Source organism: Hyposmocoma kahamanoa, unplaced genomic scaffold (assembly GCF_003589595.1).
Source record: "Hyposmocoma kahamanoa isolate Upper Pololo Valley unplaced genomic scaffold, ASM358959v1 202, whole genome shotgun sequence".
NCBI classification, from domain to species: domain Eukaryota; kingdom Metazoa; phylum Arthropoda; class Insecta; order Lepidoptera; family Cosmopterigidae; genus Hyposmocoma; species Hyposmocoma kahamanoa.
The window spans coordinates 15386067-15407549 of record NW_020653726.1 but is presented as its reverse complement, the minus strand read 5'-3'; the positions used below and the strand labels follow the sequence as shown (position 1 = coordinate 15407549).

At 37.1% G+C, this 21483-nt stretch overlaps 2 protein-coding genes across 2 annotated transcripts; both read left to right on the top strand.

Moving 5' to 3' along the window:
- The first annotated feature begins 1733 nt into the window (after positions 1-1733).
- LOC113227151 lies at positions 1734-10984 on the top strand. The gene is made up of 9 exons (XM_026460030.1): positions 1734-3513; positions 3601-3745; positions 4001-4129; positions 4640-4843; positions 5044-5187; positions 5277-5332; positions 5407-5519; positions 6670-6733; positions 9478-10984. The coding sequence occupies exons 1-9, from the start codon at positions 1814-1816 to the stop codon at positions 10598-10600; spliced, it is 3678 nt and encodes a 1225-aa protein (XP_026315815.1). The 5' UTR covers positions 1734-1813; the 3' UTR covers positions 10601-10984.
- A 648-nt stretch (positions 10985-11632) lies between these two features.
- Positions 11633-21173, top strand: LOC113226881 (transmembrane protein 136-like). The gene is made up of 4 exons (XM_026459676.1): positions 11633-12054; positions 12580-12808; positions 14089-14326; positions 20925-21173. Exons 1-4 carry the CDS (start codon positions 11850-11852, stop codon positions 20979-20981), a joined length of 729 nt encoding a protein of 242 aa, XP_026315461.1. The 5' UTR covers positions 11633-11849; the 3' UTR covers positions 20982-21173.
- Positions 21174-21483: the final 310 nt, after the last annotated feature.

Here is a 21483-nt window from a genome sequence, read left to right as displayed (position 1 = left end):
TTTCAAAGATTAGGTTTGATACTCAAAAGTTTTATTGCTCTCTATAAGTATGTTATAAAATCATGAAATGGGCTAATTTAATTTAATTAATTTATTATGTGCAAATAATCAAGTGAAATTCCATTTCAAATTAAAATTCAGAAAATCACCAGCTATATCAAGTGAAAAGAAACTGACAGAGTCTAATGCATTCACGACGAATTTCCAAAATTGACAAAGTGGAGAAGAAAATAATGAAAATCTGTAAATGCGGGAGGCAAAATAAAAAAAACGAAGAATAAATTATTAAAATATGATATGACCTAGGTACACATAATACATACAAACGTAAATTCTAAATATTTTCCCTTGGTTATTACGCTTATATCAAATTTATATATATGTACCTATACGTTTATATCAATTATTCCGTACATTGTGATATTTGGGTATAAGTTGCCAGTGTCTCGGACTCGCCAGTGGCGCGTGGCGACGCCGAGGACTAAACAAAACTACATACATACATACGTATAAATGTACTTAATCAATTAATGTCCCTATAAATATAAAAAATGTACCTATAACTATGTAGTTGAGTAAATTTGCCTTGACTTTGTCTATTTCGCAGTGTTAAAAGTTTGAAGGTCATTTTAGGCGTGAATGGTGTAAGTAGGTCTTGGCGAAGGGTGCCGACGGATAAAAGCATTTTATTCTTGCAAGTACGCTTGTGGGTCTTCCTACTTTAATTAACTAAATACACATATGAGTCTATTCATCTTTGTAAAATATTTTAACAGTTGTCGCTCTTTGCGATTTAAAGCTCTGAGTGGCACTGAAACTGCTATGGACAGGCGTGTCGCTTAGCACCAGGCACACAACTAGTTCCTACCATCATTTGTTATTATATAAAAAAAGATGCACATATTATATGACTCCATTTAAAATTGGTGACTAATAATAAAATACAGCCAAGAGCACGTCAAGCTTGACACTTTGTACTTTGGACAATTCTTACCATAAGCGGCATAGAAATTGATTTAAATCTTAAGTGTCAAGCTTGACGTGCTGTCGACCCTGTACCGACATATATCTATTATAGCAAATTTCTTAAATATTTATAGTTAAGTAGCTGCTACAGTCTACAGACAGTTGAAAGTTTTATCGAAAATGTGTTAAACTCTTGAATTTCAAATATAAACGTAAAGAAAAATTGTCCGTATCTACTTAAATACTCTCATAGAAATTTTTCTAATTATTTTAGTAAAATCCAAATAAAGTATTAAGGCAAGTCAAAGCTCAGATGTGAAGAACTTGACTAGATTTTAAAAGATTTTTGTAAAGAATTAAATTAGATTAATATATTGAGCCCGTTGTAGACTATTGCTATGCAATTAAGTCCCGTGCTGGGCGCCACACTACCTTAATCAATCTAATTTACATACAAGCGACGACTGTTATTGCACGCTAGTTAATTATAATTGTATGTAATAGTATATATAAATAATATGATTGGGTATTCATTGTTCATATTTCTTACTTGAAGTATCTAATAATGATTATAATTTCATATTTACATCAATCTTTGAAGTGCAGTCAAAACGTTAAGAAGGTAGGTATCCACTACTATTACATTTAAGACTGAAGAGTATTATTAGCCAATCATTTATGTATAAAAGCTCTTTTAACTTTAGCTCGCAAAATTTGTTTAATTCTGATTTCATAAATACACCCACCTACGTTCATATCACACATAGATATAATTGCGACACGTATACATTACCTACCACCCGTTTAATAATACGGGCGGCGAAAAAGGCATTGTAATGGCATTTTTATGCCTGTGCGAACCGTCTTAAGGCGTTACACACATAAGAAACCCCACGTACACATCTATATGTACATCATCGATTGGTCAGGGGCGGCGTGGCTTACCGTCCGACCATTAACCCAGTTGTGTACCGCGACTGGCGCGGCCGGCACGCCACGCGACGCCGGCCGCCACTCCGACACCATGCAACTACCTGAGCCACCGCCTCCACCTCTCGCTCCGCTTTGGGACCGTGTAATCAGAGCCCAGGCTCTGCCACCCGATCTTGATGTTCAACTCCTCTATATAGCAATCAGAGATCGCCTTGTACATTCCGAGTGGGAAGTCCGGCTACATGCGCTGAGAGTACTTGCAGATTTATTACCGCTCTCCGGTAACGCTCTATCCTTCCCTTTCGATCAAGTTGTGGATAACTTGGGACACAACTCGCCTAATGTTCGCAAAGCGGCGTTGGACGCTTTGAAAGTTTTCTGTAAGTACTGCGAAGATCCGGACTGCGCAGCACGTGCGATACTAGACAAGTGTTCGTATCATAACATTCGACCACACTCTGCAAACATTGACACGAAAGTGAACGTTATCACTGGACTCATATTATCCATGCCTTCTGTGTTGTGCATATTGAAGCGGAGGAATACATCTTTGGATATTTTTCCATTCTTTGATTTGCTAGGGGATAAACTTTTCGATTCTGCACATAGAGATGTTGCACAAAGATCGCTGCTAAAATTCAGAAGAGTTTGTGGAACAAGAGATTATGTGACATTTCTATCACGACTGGATCCTAAAGTACAAGAGAAGTTCCGGCTTCTATGCGAAACTTATGACGAAGACTCTATGGATGTTTACTATGCTCCTCGTAAAAATAGTTACGACGAGAACAACCAGCAGCTGGTCAAAATAAATCATACTTTCAGCAGCCCACGATCTACGCCTATGCGAATATCTACCGATAGTTCCTCAGACGAATCTTTCCGACACAAACCTTATTATAATTTTGGGAGAGTTATTATAGAGACTGAAATAAAATTTGATTCTGATACAGCCATCACAATGACTGTTTTGGAAGAAAATGAAACTGAATCTGAGAGGAATACGGCGAGTGAAGAAGATTGTGATAGCTCTGATAGAAATATGTTAAAGTATAGTGATGGTGATTCCGAAGACACAGATGTGGTAGTTAAAAAGGTGCGCTTTGGTGGTGAAAGCATAAAAATACGGACACCGGACAGTGAGAATCAAATAACAAGTGAAGAAGAAAATAATTCGAAAAAACAAATCGTGGATAACATTGAAGAAGTGTCAACGCAAGTAACTCCTATTATAGTGACCAAGATGAACGAAATAAAACGTGAAGCGACTGAAAGAGAATCGAGAGTAAAAGTAGTGAAAAAGAGCGGTATACCACTGCCAGTTATAAAAAACAAAGTTCGTAAACCGGAAATCGTCACCACTTACAGTAAAGTGAAGTTAAAATCAAAATCACTGAGTGAACTATACGATTATTTCAGATCAAGAAACGAACTAGAAGGTAAATTGAGGGAAGGGTCCGGGTTTGCGTTGACCTTGACGGAAGCGAATTCGCCGGAAAAGGTTCCAAGTCCGGTAGAGACTCATAGAGAAGTGGAAGTATTGCATAATTTGCAGCGGAGTCCTGCGGTGTCTCCGAAAAGAAAGCAAACACGACTTCATCTGGAACACGACGGGTATGTTGTTCAGAAGTTAATGTTATTTTTAAATTCAATTAACTCGACTCAGCTTTAACGTTGTACGAATCATTGTTTTTTGGCTAGGTTTGTGCTGAATCTGCTTGCGACGTCATCTCAATCGGAACCAGATATGTTGTCTCCTCGACCTCCTTCACCTTTGAGGGCTCACTATACCTGGGAGGATCTGAACATAGTGCCAACACACGTGCTGGAACAACTACATAATACGGTATTACGTAACTAACAGTATCTATATTATGCGCAAGTAAATTTGCGTTAGGGTTTTCTTTTATCCGCATTGTATTTTCCGACGCTATTTTTGCCAAACCATTAAAGAATAATGCGCCATTTGTGTCGTTGATGATTCATTTTCAATCTGCTACCTAGTAGCTACCTCTACTTTTATCGTAATAGGCGATAGGCAACGACGTATTGAGAATATAGTAGATATTTCCTAAGTAATATATTTTTTTTATTAAATTAGGAAAACTGGATCGCGGCAGTAAAAGCGGCGGATCAGCTTCACAGTACACTGTTGGAAATAGACAGTGTGAGGAAAGTGGAGCCAGCTGCCTTATCACTCGTGCAACACATGTGGGCTCTTAGCGACGCCGTGAGTTTGCAATATTACTTTTTGTGTGTGATATAATGAGATTCTAAGATCTGCTTGATCATTTTAGATGGCAAAGTTAAATTTGTTATTTCCTAACATATTTTACAGGCGTCAAATGCAATAAACAAAGAGTTTTACTATTACTGATAAAAGACGAAATATTTTCCTAACGACTTTTTCGCATATTATCTACTCATAGTGAGATAATAAACTGTAGGTATAGTGGTCGTGAAATTCAGGGACATAGTGAAACTATATAATATGGTATTCCATTAGGCCAGCGCGAACGTACAACTTTGATTTTGCCCTTTTTGAATTTCTTTTTAGTAAATTTTTACTTCAATTTGGGTAAGATTCTTGTGATTTCCTCATAAGATAACTTGGTGGCCTAAAAATTATTCAAAGAGGAGTAAAACGTTCGTGTTTCTGTTCTCAATCTCTAGATGTTGCACATTCGTATACATATATGCATGTACGAGTAGAAAGGTACAAACAGATGATTCTTATCAGGTGTCCGCAGCACGGGCACCAGTCGAAGGTGCCGTGTGTGCACTGTTCCGCAGCGCGAGCAACGATTGCGCGCGTCATATTCTGCCAGCCCTTGTTGCACGAATGACACGCGAGCCTCTACCTGCAGCGCTGCCACATGCGTTGCTGCAAAGAATAGCTCTGCATAATGTCGTCGACTTAATTTTTGATCCAGATGTGATCGGGGTAAATACAATCTTTTTTTTTTAATGGATTTCCGTCGGGCCGATAGTATTACCTAGGCACAATAACTTTTTATGTTTTTATACATGTAGCTAATCCGTTTAAAAAATGACTCAGGTCAAATCAAGGTCAACGATGGATTTTATTGGACATCAAGATGTTTCTCCTTCATTATCTCTGAATACAATCTACTTCTGGTTTAGGTATCAGGAAAAGCAGAGACAATTCAAAATGCACAGCTACGTGGAACGCTATGTTTGGCGCGAGCAGCTGGACCCGCAGCTGTACTGTCTGCAGTCAGGAGACGACTTGTCGGCACTGAAAGAGCTGATATTTTTTGTAATAAGGTTTGCATAACTTCTTCAGTAATTTCCAACACTGACCTCAAAGATTATTTGTTACAGTTGTGGAATAAAACCATAAAATATTGTTACAGCTAAGAGAACGGTTAAGCAAACCTGTAGAGTACATCAAACCAAGTCAGATGACAAGGTATGTAAGGTTGTTTGAACATTTACTATGAGTAATGTGCATCTTCAACGTATTAAAGGCAGAATTCTTTTAAGATATTCCCAACTTCCGCTACCGGTCAGAAGGAGAGCTAGATCGACTCCGCCCCCAGCTGCACCTCTTCCTCCTCGAAGATTAAGACCATTGCCAGATTCAGCTCCTCTACCTGGTAAATTCTTTTAAAACCTTGTTTTGAAGCTTCTATATTACATTGTTAGTATTTTAACCGACTTCAAAAAAAAGAGGAGATTCTCAATTCGGCTGTATTTTTTTTTGTATGTATGTTGCGTGATAACTCCGGTATTCGTTAACCGATTTTGATGGAAAGAGTGTACCTCGTTAGTGGTTCCATTTAAATTTAAAGAAAATATTCCACCACTAAGGGTGGCAAACTAGGAGAATAATCCGGTTTCGAAGGCAATGGGTTTCGCGTAATTTTTAGGTTTAAAGATTTTATTTCTCACTAAGAATTTTCATTAGATTAACATGAAAAAAAAAACTAAATATAGTACAGTTGAAATATCGAACGACAAAGATTGGATATAAAAATTATTCTACATTAAGTGGGTAGTTGTTATTTAAACGTGAGTTAGTTGGTTGAATCGCTAATGTGAATATTGCTATACACAATTAACAAATATATGTATATAGAACGGCCAAAACTAGAAGTGACATGCGAGTCGTTTAATTAGGACGAAACGTTTGTACTTTATATTATTATTGTATTTTGTTTATTATTTATAATGATTATATATTCTTTTTGTTTTGTTCGTTGTATTAATATTATTTTATTTCGGAAGTTTTCAGTAAGTGCGTTTTAAGCATTCGCTTGAACGTCGATATTGTTTTTGATTCTCTTATATCTTTTGGTAATTTGTTATAAACAGTGACACCTTCATTTAACAAAAATTTTTTGCCGTAATTTGTACATGCTGGGCGTATATTAAATTCTTGGTGAAGTCTTGGTCTCAACTTTGATATTTGCTTAGTTTCGCTAATAGTTATTTCAGTATGTGTAGTTTTATTTAATATTTTACGAACTAATATGCAAGTTTGATATTTGTATGTTTGCCTAAAATTCAATAACTTGGTATCTATGTATATTTTATTTGTTGATGGTAAATAATCATAATTAAAAAGTACTTTAGTCAGTTTGTTTTGTGCAGTCTGAATAGAGTCAAGAATAGTTTCTCGGAAACCGATTTCAATAAAACTTTGCAAAATAGATGTAATTCCACGAACTGAGATGATTTTTCTCTTCTATTCTTAGTATTCCGATGTCAGTGTTTTGCCACTTACAATATCTTTGTCTTTATCAGGTAATTCTCAACCCGGAAGAGACTTTATAGTAAAACGATTATCTCCAATTCCTTTGAGCGACAGGTGAGTGGATGTTTATTATAATTTAATTTTAAGCCTAGTACAAACAAAGTCAGAGCAGAATAATGTATTGCAACAAGCAGTAGCATTGTTGCTATTTGTGGTTATTGATCTGTTTCATAACTTCAAAAAAGTCGATCAGTTATGTAATGTTGTCCTAAGGATTTTCAATGATCTACTAAATATCTTTGACCTTAGACATTTAGGTGGATAAATTATTCAGTAGGTACGCTTATTATCTAGCATTCACAAATTCAAAGTTCTAGGTTAAAAGTTTACGAGAAATTGATTAAATAATTACATAGCATCGACATAAATATTGTCGGGCTCAGATAGGATTGCCAGTCGTGAGAAAAGGTACATCTGGAAGTAGGTCAATATAGCCAGCCTTACAGCAACACCCTTGTTTGTTAATCTAACTATATTAGCTAGGGTGTCAGGTTAATAAAAGAAAATACCTAAATTATAAAAAATAAGTATTATAATTACCTAGTAAATGTATCCGTAATGATCTCAATCAATTCTTATCTAATTTATGATCTTTCACGTCCGATTGAATATAAAGACCAAACCTTGGCTTCAATAGTAAAAATTGGGCCAAAAACATAAATAGTCGTAATTACAAAGGAATTACTTATTTTCCCTTATATATTCGAGCTTTGATTTGCTTTCCGTTCCACATTTGTTCGTAATAATTTTGTTGACCAATCGTTGATGGTTATCTAAGGAAAGCCACGCCAGTTAAAGCCACGTTAAGAGTCAGCTACCCCGAGAAGTCTGAGTAAACCTAATCGATAAATGCCTAGGGTAAAGTGACGAATGTCCCTGTTAAACTAAGTGATTGTCGAAAAAGTAAGAAAAAATATGGCCTTGCTGTTAATGTCAAACGCCAAAGTTTTACCTGCGGCACATAAATTGAAACACCCCCAACTTAATAAATTTATTAATATAGCTGCTACATTTGCGTAGCGAAAAGTTTGAATAATTCGTCGTTGCGTAGCAACCGCTAGCGACACGTTTCTCTCTCTTTGTCTTGATTTGACTGGGAAAGGTCTTCTTTGTTTTGATTTAACTGGGAAAGATTTAACTTCGAAAATTCCATCCTCTAAGGAAAAAACACTTTATAAGTGGTTGAAACGCTTATCGCGAAAAACCAAGAAAGAAGAAGAAAAAAAAACATTTGAGTTTTTTTCTTAGAACAAAATGTACCTAAATCTACACCAATAATAGTTCCTACTTTATATTATCCTTCTAGTTTGTGGAAGTACCTACTGCTAAAGGCTACCAATTAGGTTGTCACTTTGTTTAGATTTCGTGAGCTGAATTTCAAAGCTTCAGACAGGAAATAGGTCAACAGGTCGGTTACATATTGTGAAGAAGTTTCGAGAAAATTTATGGATGGTGACGAAGATTAATGCGCCTATACTCTTCGTCTATATGCTATCGTCTATAGACGAAGAGTATAGGCGCATTAATTTTTGATAAGATTGTAACATACTTGTTACGATTACTGACACAATGTAATTATCAAATGGAAATTTGAATATCTATTTCTATTTAATAGGGTCAAAATTATTGCTAGTAAACACGCGGGTGACAAAAACAGTTAAGTTTTAATTGCGTAGCACTACTAACCCACATTTCGAAACTAAAATTATTGGCTGGCAAGCATTCAGCCAGGGCGTTTATGGACGACCTATTTATACTATCGCTGGATCGCTCCACTTTGTGATCGGCAGGTAAATGCAGGTTAATAGATCTCAAGATTTCGAATATAGAGCTATTTTACCTACTTGTCAAATGAAAAACTTCAGAAGTTAGGTAACTACGTCAGTTTTACGTTTAGTTTAGTTTAGTTAGTTTATCAACTAACTGTGCAATAAACCTACTTAATTTATTATTATTATAAAAAAAATATTTGCTATATTCTACGACGAAAAACTAAAATAATAATTTTATTATTAGTTATGAGAAGATACTTCTTTGTTTGAGCCTCCTTTAGGTAATATAACAGTATAACAAATATGTGTAAAAACCATAGATATATGGTAAAAACACACTAAAAACAACACAGCGTCTCTTATCTTGTATTTTATTGTTGATAGGTATCCAAATGTTGCTTGAAAGAATATGCTATTAAGCAATAAGATCGCCTGTTGTTCATTATCTTCATCTAATAAAGATACATTACTGTTTTGTGTTATCATTCTAATTTAAGAAAATAAGGAGCAAGATAAGATATAATGTAGACAATATTTTGAATATTTCAAATGCTGTTAGTTACATTGGATCTTGGAACAAAATATAAAAGGTAGCAACGGCGCATTCAACAACCTTTGACAAATGGGTTTCTGTCATACGGTGGCACGGTAGCAATTTCGAGGAAAGTTAACTAATCTGCATAATGTGCAGGTAGAGTGAGTTCATCAACTTGTGACTCAATTGATCGAAGACAATATAGAGCATGGTGGAGTGGTATAGCGCGCTATGGCTACGTTGAGTAGGTGCGAGGTAAGGCCGAGGGGCGGCAGTCGTGTTAGCGTCGCGGCGGCAGGCGGCAGAGGACAGCGCACCATGCTGGTGTGGTGTTGTTCGCGGTCGGAGGTTGAGCCCGCGCCCCCCGCACCGCCACTCGCGCCCGACCTCGTTGCCGACCTACCCCCGCATACTCGGTAACACCCGCTGCCCCATGCCCGTTGCGCAAGTATCACCTGACGCGTTACTAAAATGTTATTTTATATTCGCAGGGATTCGAGCGCTTTCACGAGCTATGATGATGAAAAGAAGCCATTAGATGATCAAAAAAAAACAATTGTAAACACTATTTTCGGGGACACGACCGAAGTTCCGGCAGACCAAGCTGACGAACCAGCTTCACCACCACGATCACCATCCATCCGGGTAGAGGATTATTCAGAAAAGACCAACCCTTCGATACGCAGTGTCGAATCTCAACAAAGTATAGCTGAAAATGTTTTGAACGACTTCGGATCCCATAAATCACCGAGTGAGACTTTAGAATCTCCGATTATACGCTCGAGAAGTGAAAAATCTATACAAAATTCTGTTTCGTTGAAAAGTAGAAGCACATCCCCTAGTCCGACGAAAAGTTTTAAAAGTGGTAACCTGACGCCTGAGCCTACCAGTGACGTATACGATGAGCAACCATCTCTATGTGAAAGAGACGTTCGAACCGCCCTCGCGGAATGTATTATTCCAGCAAAACATGAGGATTGGGAAGTTATCGTAAACAGCCTATTAGAAGTGCAGCGACTAGCCGCAGATTTAGGTGCTAGAGCACCTGCAGCGAGTTGGCGAGCCGTGGTGCGCTCAGCGTCCACACACGTTCGCTCTTTGCGGTCTAGAGTGGCCAGAGCGGCTTGTTCTACTTTAGGTACTCTATTTGAATATCGCGGTCGCGCCCTTGATACTGAACTGGAAGAAGCAGCGTCATCTCTGTTAGAGCGTTGTGCAGATGTCAACAGATTTCTTAGAGCAGATGCAGCGTCAGCTTTAGTTCGGATTGCGTGTGGAAGTAACAGTGCCAGAGCTGCTGTAGCTTTATCACGTCGAGGTGCGTCGCATCGCGCCGGGCCGGTTCGCTCTGCCGCCGCCCAAGCATTATCGAAGCTTGTTCAACATAACGGAGCTAGTAAAACTCTAGATATGTCATCGGAGCCTCGAACAGTATTTCTAAGGGCGGCTGGGGAACTTCTGGCGGATGCCAATCCTGAAACTCGTGTGCACGCACGAAATCTTTGTCTTGCATTATCGGAGGATGCACGCTTTCACCAGATGTTAAAGGACGCGATGTCACCAAGCAGGTATCGAGCTATCGAGAAATATGTTGACAAACTGCGATGTCGATGAAAGATAGCTAAAAATTAATTTAATAGATATGTCAGTGATATAAGATATCCGGCCCCAAACTTGCGATTCTAAATTTATTTCAGGGAATGCTTTGTGAGCGAGGCGTTCCGCATTTGTATGTACTTACTTAATATTACACTTTATTATATAGTCTAGCAGGCTAGACGACAAAAGAATTTCGATGTTTTACAATGTTATAATTACTTGTTTTGTAACAGAATGTATTGTAATACATACCGACGTATTGCTTTATAACAAATTAAATTTCTTTTGTGCTGCGTTGTGTCATCAATTATAGTGCACAAATTATTTATGAAATTATGACTGAACTGTGCGAAAGGTATTTTTGTAGAATTAGATAAATTTAAATGAAATTGTTATCCTCCCACGGAGCGAACTTTCATAAATATACATTAATTATGTTTTAAAAACGAGCTGTTTGTAAAACTTGAAAAATTATTAAATGCATAGAAATTAACTCGTATTTTACTGTCCTGACCAATTTTCGTCGTTTTGAAACAGAGTTGTTGCCAACATCAGCATAATTAGCATTGGCAACCGCTGATAATCCGTATAAATTAAAATATCGTATCCGCATTGATATTCGCATCGTGACATTGATTTACAAACCATCCAGAAACAGACTGCAAGCCCAAAAAGCAGCTGGGTTCAACCTTTCAGAAATGTCAGTACAATTAGCAAAGCTAGGCAGGCTGATTGATGTTATGCAAGTATTTTTTTCTTTATAACAAATTTCACAATTTCATTGAAGAAATCAAAATCATTGAAAAAGCTTTTTCGAGTAGATTCAAGACAGATCTGTACATTTTTCACTTTTTTTTAAATATCTAAAATCAGCACCAGCATCCGATCCGCTGATAAATAAAAAACCTTCATCAGCAAAAAAAACCAAACAACTCACAAATATGTCTGCAACAAGTTTCCAATGATTCATTGATCTTGCTTGTGTGTGTGTAACGTATTAAACCTGCTTGAAAATAATCAAAATCTACTTGGCGGTGATTGGATTACCGTCAGTGTCACGCAATGCCAACGCGATTCCCTGTGGCCTTATTTCTGTCGCTTAAATATTTTACGATATTAAATACCACACAATACCATTAATATGGTATTCTAAGTCAGCTCTGATACTATCATTGTAAATAACAACCGTAACCACAGCACCATGGTACCCTAGTAAAATATAAAGTTCAACCGCCATCCAATAATCTTTGAAACAATGTCCTGAATGGATTTATCTGTTTCGACGCTCTTCAAGTCATTGTCGTTTCTCTTCTGGGGAATTCTTTATCTTTGGTTTGCACTCAAAAGAAATCCAGACGAATCGCCAGAATGGTGTTCGAGGGCGGTGACGCTTCTGCATGGCAGCGTAGCCGCAGTGGCCGGTACTTATCAGTGCGGACTGTTTTCCCTAACGAGATGCAGGCTAATGGGTAAGTGAAAAGAATTTTTGTTACAATTTCTCATTTTTAGTTTACCATTATCATTAATTTGTACTGACTTATTGTGTTTGACTTTTGCGAAATTGCAGGAAGTTTTTAAGGAATTTGTTAAATGAAAGAAAAGAAAGTTTGTGAAATGTTAATCGTTATAAAATCCGTCGATATATGTAACATTGTAAAATGACTGAATCATACTGACTAACTAACGACGGATACACTGATATGATGCAATGTATTTGTATAATACAACAGATTTTTCTATGTAAACTAGCATAAATACATTCACAACACTTATTTCTGAAATAGTAGATTTAATTTTGTTTAAAAAGACGATTTTTTGTTTATGAATTTTGCGAATTTTGTAACGCTATACCCTGAAAGATTTGAAAAATGTCATTTAGCCCTTTTTCCATTCAACCGCCCTTACAACCATCTCAATTATTATTTATTTGTTCAAAATTGTAAAGCATTGTTCATCAAAGTACCTAAATTATAGACGTATTGGACTGGTTTCAGAGAAAACAATGCACCACCATTACGCTCTGATGGTGTGGTCATGGGGGTACTTCGCGTTCGACCTTCTGTGGTGCCTAATATACTGGACAGACAACAAACTGATGTTGTTCCATCACTTTAGCGCCTTGAGCGGTATCAATACGTATATGGGTAAAGAAAACCATGGATGCGCCTTTGCTTGTGCTTTAGGGTTCATGGAAATCACTAACCCACTATTGCAAGCACGCTGGTTTGTAATTCAATCATGGATATATTTAGAGGAACTCTAAAAAATGCTGAATTATGTAATAAAATTTTTCGTCTTTCGGAACAGGCTAAGATCTAATTAGCCATACTGCCAGATCTTAGATTTTAATTTTTCTTCAATAATTTAATTTTCTGACAACTTTTGCAGTAAATCATTGTCTTTGCGGTGGCCACTTTGAAACCAACTCGGTTGAATTAAGAATATTATGTTAAATGATATATTGATAAGAATGTTCATATTATTATGAACCACTGGTCGCAGAATCTTAGAATTTAAATTGAAAGAAGAATGACTTCAATCGTCTTTTGATTTCAATTAAACGTTGTTTTATTGTTCGAAAACGTTAATCGAGTGAACTTAAAACGTTATAACAATACGGTTTTTATAGGTAGGCATACGTGGCTAGTGGTGCACATGATCGTAACTCCACCTTCTTTTAGAGTTCCTCTAAATGTCCAAGTATATTTGCTTTATTCAATTGGGACAAATATTAATTTTCAGCCGACTTAAAAAAAGCAGGAGGTTCCCAATTCGACTGTTTTCTTTTGTATCACACTCGTACTCAAACTCGTATCTTATAGCACAAAGTTGCTGCAATGCAAAAAATGGATTGTATATACAAATGTTGCAGGCAGATTCTACATCACATTTCCTTCATTTTCACACACTGGCTTTCGCCCATTCTTAAAGTAATGCATCCAAATTAACCCCCTTGATAAGAAATTTAAAATAAAAGAACGTTTTGTCATCTCCTGAATAATGACTCTTTTTTTTAAAGATACGAGTAAGGCGTCGATTTGTGAACCGATATTAATGATTCTTTTTTTGTTAGAAAGGGGTTTTTTGATACTAAGTGACGGACGAACAAGTCGTGCGTCTGTCGGTAAGCGTCACACCTGTTCATGACAGGGCACTGCCACTGCCCGTCACCCTGAGAGATAAGTTGAAAAGTCTCATGTGCCTGTAATTCCAGCAGCACCCTTACCCTGGCCGAGTAGTAATCCGAATAATACTACTTGGCGGAATAAATAGAAGAGGTGGCAGTACCTACTACCCTGGACGAACTCTAGAACGAAAGTAGTGATCTCATTCAAATTAAGGGATGAATCCAGTTTATTGTATTTCAGCCACATTCTTTGAACCGATTTCAACAAAACTTGACAAGTAACAACAACAAATAACAAACAAAACCTCAACAAACTTTTGAGGTCGGATTTTAACTATACTCCATACAGTCCTTTTACAATAACTTTCATTTGTAGGTTCCTCCGACACCATGGGTATAACGAAACCATTTTATTTAAAATTATTGAAGTGACGTACTTGATGTTATTCCTAACAGTTCGAGGAGTACTTGGCACATACTTAATCGTCAAGATCATGGGTGCCGATTTCGTAGAACTGCCTGAAAAACTATTCTCTCTGGTGTTATACTTTATATCCATCGCTTTTATTTATGAAATAATCGGTTACGTCCTTTACAAATACAAAACAAAACTCGTAAGTATACGTAGGTAACTTACCTTCATTTAAATAACATCTACATAGGGCGCACTATAAGTTTCCGGAATTGGCCACTTACATAAACAATATTTAAAAAGTAATTACAACATTTGAAAACGGAATTCTTCGGCTGTAGAATACAGTTTGTTTCACCTGACTGTCACTTATTTTTACATTGTGGCGTCATTTTAGAAATTGGTTGTCTACATCATGGATTTAACTCGTGAAAATTTTCGTAGTATGATTTTCTACGACTTTAAGGGTCGTATTCTAGAACTCGACTCAATGCTCAAGTCAGGATTTGAGTATGGTTTAAAGCACTCGAAATCATACACAAGTCCCTGCCATTAGAGTCGTATTTCCAGTGCAATCCTGACTTGAGCATTGAGTAGAGTTCTAGAATACGACCCTAAGTGTAATTTAACAGCTCAGCGGAGCTTCGCTCGACTTCAAACTGCTTTTGGCAATAAAGTACCATGCAAGACGACTATTTATAGCTGGTTTGCAGAATTCAAACTCGGTCATGTGAATCTTGGTGATGAATTTCGTGATGGTCGCCCGTCCACTGCTGTGAACAACAAAAACATCGATGCTGCACGCCGTATAATCAAAACAGGCAGGCATGTGACATACCATGAGATTCGGACATCTTATGGCATCAATCATCAGACATTAGTCAAATACAATCAATACTACACAAACATTGGGTGTGAAAAAGGTGTGCTCTCGGTGGATCACACGCAATTAGGCTGAGGCTCAAAAAACGGATCGCGTCACTTGGTGCAATGCAATGTTTACCAGATTCAACGAAGGGGCGTCAAATTTGGTATGGGACATAGTAACAGGTGAAGAAACATGGATTTATAGTTAAGATCCGAAAACAAAGCAGCAATCGAGCGTATGGGACTTTCGAGATGAGCCGAAGTCAACCAAAAGCCGCGCGTGTGAAGTGCCTCTAGACGGATGAGTGCTTCTTAAAACTAGACACGTGGCTACTGTTGTTTTGGAGAATCGTTATACCGTGAATACTGATTGGTACACGACCATTTATTTGCCGGACGTTACTGAAAAACTCCGTAAAAATAACCGTAAACGCCGTATCATCTTGCACCACGATAATGCCAGTTCTCACACGGCCAGACAAACAAAAACATTAAAACCAGTTACGCGGTCAACGATTTTCATCACCTAAAGAGGCTGTCGAAGAGTATAAAAAATATGTTTCAGAGCTTGTCACGGAGGAGTGGCATAAATGTTTTCAAAATTGGTTCATTCGTATGAAAAAGTGCATTAACGCTAACGGAGAATATTTTGAGAAACAATAAATTCATTTCTGAACATTTATTTGTAAGTCAATGCCATTTATAGTATTTTTTTCTTATTCATTCCGGAAATTTATAGTGCGCCGCACGTAGTGTACGCGTACCAGAATCTCATGGCATTAAATATTAGAACAATAAAACGTCAATAAACTTTAATGTATGACCGATGTTTTCCTCATGACGCTAAAGCTCGCCCACAAATGTCTTCCCGCCAAGCTGTGGGTAAACATTATGGCAAAATCCAACTTCCCATTAAACCTTGGTTCTTCATTAGGAAATCGAACCCGAAAAATATCCCCTCTCTCTGCATTATTCGCCTTCGCTTAGCTCACATACGTACTCCTGTGTTCTTGGCTAAGATTCGTGTTCGAGACCACTCTCTGTGCGAGTGCGGTCTGACAGAGGGTACCTTCGAGCACCTGTTTTTTGACGCCTCTTGCCCGTAGACCACCCGGTTGGTTCACCTGGGTAGCCCACGGGCAATTATATTGACTGTAATCGAATCGTCACTCCTCTGTATATCCTCCCCACAGACCACATAGTGATCCTCCCCTATAAAATCCCCCGTCCCGTCAATATCAACTTCCTCTTAACGTTAGTCCACTTTTCCTTTGTCTATGTCCTGTGTAAGTTTATTAAAAAAAAAATTGTTTCTGTAATAGTCTGTTGTACTCTTTTGTAGATCTTCTCAGTGAATTTTGTCGAAATTCACTGGTCAAATTTTGAGTTAAAAACGCATGCATTCCTTAACTTGGTATTGGCGGATTTATCGATGGTATCGTCGGGGTTGTAACATTATAAAGAAGGAGAAGAAGTCATATTTTTACAAAACTACCGTACATAGTCATTTTTATTTGACATTGGCGAAATCATTGATTATTTCGATGGAGCCAAAGCATTTAAAAGAAAAAAAAAATAACCATTTTGTAGTAATAATTACTGAGAATCCGCTTCAATCCCAAGCAAATAAAATTAATAATGTTTATCGCAAAATCAGCGACGAATTAGGTGCATACGTTTGTGACGTATTCACGATTTAGAAGCGGGTCTTAAATCTTGCCGATTAGTAGGAGTAAATAAACTTACATCTTTGAAATTTTAACGAAACCAAATCAATGTTTGTGATAATGTCATTTTTGTTGGTACTTGTCGGCAACACTACAGCAGTGTGTAGACAATGATTGGTAAAAAAAAGTCAAATGGCGTACTTTAACCCATTTAGACCCACTGTCCCCATACGGGGACGTTTTTATAAGTACCCACATTTTTTACTTATTTTAGTCACCGTTTGTTTAGAAACACAATTTTAATGTCAAACAGTATGGTTTTGTGATACAAGTTATTATACTGTGATTAATTGGACTAAGTGGGTGAAATTGGTGATTTTATTTACTTCATTGAGATAATAGGTAATTGTCCAAAGATAAGTCAATATTTTTTTGTATTTACTTTAGAATTTTTCATATATTTTTAAAAGTTTCACTTGTCAACAGGTTCTACTAATAAATAATACCATTAAATCAAGAAATTTCTAAAAATTGAGCATTAGTGGCGGTATTTTAGTGGGGTGTCCCCAATTGGGTCCAATGGGCTGATTGGTACATATATTTATTTGTTTATTCGTAGGTTGAGTTTCAGCGTAAACAAAGACTAAACGATCGTTTGATGTTGTAAATGACTATCGAGGAGTTTAGGAAGTCATTGAAAATATTTTAAATGAAGAAGATGATGATGATGAAGTTAGTTACGATTTAGTAGCTATTCCTCCAGATCCGAGCTTTCTCACAGATGAAGAAGAAGGGGATGAAGATATCGCGTGATATCCCAGGGAGAGTTGAAATTTTCAATTCCAGGAACAATGATGAATGGGATAGTAGTGATGATGAACCTTTACAAAGATACAGGAGAATTGAAAGTCAGGAACCACGTTGGCGCAAATGTGATGGTTCGTATGGTAACATGCCTTCGACTGGGAATAATGTTCAGAGTCGGAGGACCAATGTTATACACGAGCTCAAAGATCAAACACCAGTCGCTATTTTTTAAACGGAAGTTTTTGACATGATAGTTATGAATACAAAGCTATATGCTGCCCAACACAACAACCATGATTTCCACATAACATCTATGGTCTATGGTGACCTGAGAGTACTTTTTGGTATTTTACTCTTGACTGGATATCATTCACTTCCATGAGAACGATTCTGCTGGTCTCTAGATGATGACTGCAATATTACTGTTATCTCCAAAGCAATGTCAATAAACATATTTATGGTTAATAAAGAAATTCTTACATTTCTGCTATAATGAAGCTGCTGCCGGATCCACCGATAAGATGTTCAAAATTCGACCACTTGCTGACTTGCTAATCAAAAAATTCCTTCAGTGGGGGGTAGTCCATGAACATCTATCGGTAGATGAATCAATGGTGAAATATTTTGGACGTCACCCAGCTAAGCAGTTCATAAGAACAATTTTGATTACCGATTCGAAACAATCAATCAAATTTTGTTTGTGTGTTGGGTTGAAAACAGTATTTGTGCCACGGGTATCAATTACGATTCTGTTTACCCTCTGAACAAGGTAAAACGATGGAATTCTGCAGAAGGAAGAAAGGTAGAAGTAGACATCCCTTTTGTGTTCCAGAACTACAACAAAGGCATGGGCGGAGTTGATCAAGCTGACCAATCAATCGCAGTATACAGATCAGCTATACGAAGCAAAAAGTGGTGGTGGGTTTTGTTTACCTACATGCTAGATTTGACTATAGCTAATACTTGGCGTCTGCATGTCTTGGCCGCTGAAGACAAACTAGACCAGCTCCAGTTTCGACGAAGTTTCGCCAGATTTTATTTGAGGAATGCAGGCACTAAAAGACCAGATGGAAGGCGTCGTAAACCTTCTTCAGTAGTGCCTAGTATGAATCTAGATGGTGTTGGACACTTTCCTCAAAAACTGCCAAGCCAGTTACGATGCATCGAGTGCCACGTGATAGCTCGTTGGCAATGTAAAAAATGCCTCCAAACGTTGTGCATCGAAAAAGGATGTTTCGAAAAATACCACTCATATGCTCATTGGCCTCATTTGACGGTGTTTTTTTTTTTCAAGTATAATAAATATTTTTGATTGGTTTTTTCTTGCTAGCCAGTAGTTACGTTATTAAAGTTTTTTTTTAATTTCGTAACTAGTCGGTATTTGGGTCCAAATGGGTTAAATGCGAGTTACTTCAAACTACAAACATAAATAAATCTATCACCCACAATGTTATATATTTTTTGTTTAATTTTAAATGTGTCAGAAATTATTTACTTTTCTTACACACAAATTCATATAGATCTTGAAACATGTGTAGGAGGATTGATAAATTTTGGTCAACGAAGTATCTAAGTAGTACATTTTTTCCTACTATATTCATGTTGCCCACTACAAATTTAACTTTGTCTAAGTGGCATCAGATTCTGGTACACCTATAGATTAACATTTTGTACATTACTAAACTGAATTTGATCTCCGAAACTATTTTCTTCTTTGTCTACTTATTTAAAACATTGGTAATTAACCAATTACATAAAAGGTGCAGCTTATTCAGAGAAAAAAAATTCAATTTAGTTTTAAAAGTTTTCAGCCAAATTACTAGTTTAAGGTAACTTACTTGAAATAAAAAGTTTTTACAATTTTTTGAACGGTTTCGAATGTCCAAAACTAGTAAACATATTTTTTGAAATCTTTAGGATGCGTACAAATCTGGCGAATGCGCCTATTTGCGAAAGGCTCGCGAGATGCACACGTGCATTACGTAGTGCGATCTGTACCTCTATCTTGAGATTAAAGTGACAGTTATCGCTAGCGAGCGACTGCGTAAAATGTTTGTATGCAAAACGTTGTTTCTTCTTGTGGCGCTAGGGGCGCGTATAATTTTCCATACAAAGTTGAGAAGTAATTTACGCCATCCCTAGCGACAACAGTCACATTAAGTAAACTCGTTGTAGAGGCATTTGTTCTCGTGCCTCTCGCGCGCAGCCATACTTGCGTGAGATGTGACAAGTGCAGCGCTTTTGCGGTCCATTTGCAAGATCTGTACGCACCCTTACATTAAACTTGATATTTGATGAAAGGATCTAAGCCAAAGTTGGATTCAATAAGAGACATATTTGACTTTGATCTTTCCGGCCTAAGGGCGCCTTCAAATTAGATGCTTATAGAAGCGCTGTATTAACACTATTGTGGCGCTGCAGCCGCGCCACTACAAATTTTCATAAAATATTTAGAAGCGCCGTTGCAGCTAGCGATATGCGATTGTATCGAAATCATTATTAATTGCTAATCCTGACATTCGAATGACGAATAAGTAACCTACTAATTTTCGTATTGGGATGATCCGAATGATCATTACTCATCAGCGGTGATCGGAATTGAGGGGGTTAATTTACCTAAACTAAATAATAACGTGGACATTCCCTTCTACGAATCCTGGGACTTCTCGAAACTGATTATATTTGAATATGCGTATTATTTATTGAAATTTGAGCACATTGGCGACAAGTTATTATTTCTGTACTTACGTATTTAAACACTACAGTCATTTATAAAATAAACATGAGATAAAAATTTTGGAATGTTTAGAAAACAAACAGCAAAAAAAGAAATTTTGTACACATTGACGTAGAAATGGGTAGTTCATACTAACAAAACGTTCATACTTTAGGTAGACTAACAATGCCGATCACTGCTAATAAGCATTAGTAAATTCTATTAGTAAGTTCTATAGACATAATGGTAAATACTGTAAACGTGACGGGGACCGGGATATTTTCATACGGACACGGCTGGTGGAGTTTCGAGTAGTTCAGAGATAAAAATCATTCGACTCGTATCGCATGATTTTGTTTGGATTTGACTTAGGCGAATGACTTGCCCATTCGAATGATTAATATTCGTAACATTCAAAATCGCATATCGCTAATTGCAACGTCACTGTCGTCGCGCCACTTTTGTAGTCACATTAAGTGAACTAAAAATTATTGAAAAGCCACAGTCGCGCTTGCCGCGCCACAGTTGCGTTTGCACAAGTATCTAATTCGAAGGCGCCCTAAACCTTTTTTTTTTTCACTTTCCATCAGGCGAGTTTATGGCCTACATCTTAAAATAAAAAAAGGGATTTTACCCATACCAAGGTCCAGACGATCCAACCTGCCTTACTTTAGGCAAAAGTACGTGACGCGTCACCCTATTGATCGATGTGAACCACTTAGCCTTTTTAAAAATATTTTTAGGGCGAATTTGAAGGATTTCTGGTTGAGATGGGAATAATATTGGACGAACATACATAGAAAGCAACGCGAATAAATTGCAAGAAAAAAGGCAAGCATGTAAAACTGAACTGTTAAAGATGACTATGTACATATACTTATATATACTTCCGGACACATAATTCGAGCCAACACGCATATTTAGTATTAAGTGCCCTAAGCTTAAACAATGTTTAATTGATCAAAACCTATTACACAAATTTGAAACTAGTATACTAAACTTCTTTTCCATAAGTCCTTGTTGGGAATTTGGTTTTGCAAAACCGGGGGAAAACTTTTTCTTCGATGATAACACTATTTTTGTATTCTAGCCTTTTACGACAAAAATGCGAGGTGGCGCGAATTATGTGTCCGGGAGTATATTAATCGAACAGATATATATTAATAAAGGTCTAAAAAATTAACTGCTTTTTATTTGTTTTGCCTGTGTTCTTAAACCCTTTGTGTGGCAAATTCCGACAGAGTGGGTTGTCAAACGAATACCTTTTAGTCACCGCCTTTTTGCACAATTAGGTACGTCTGG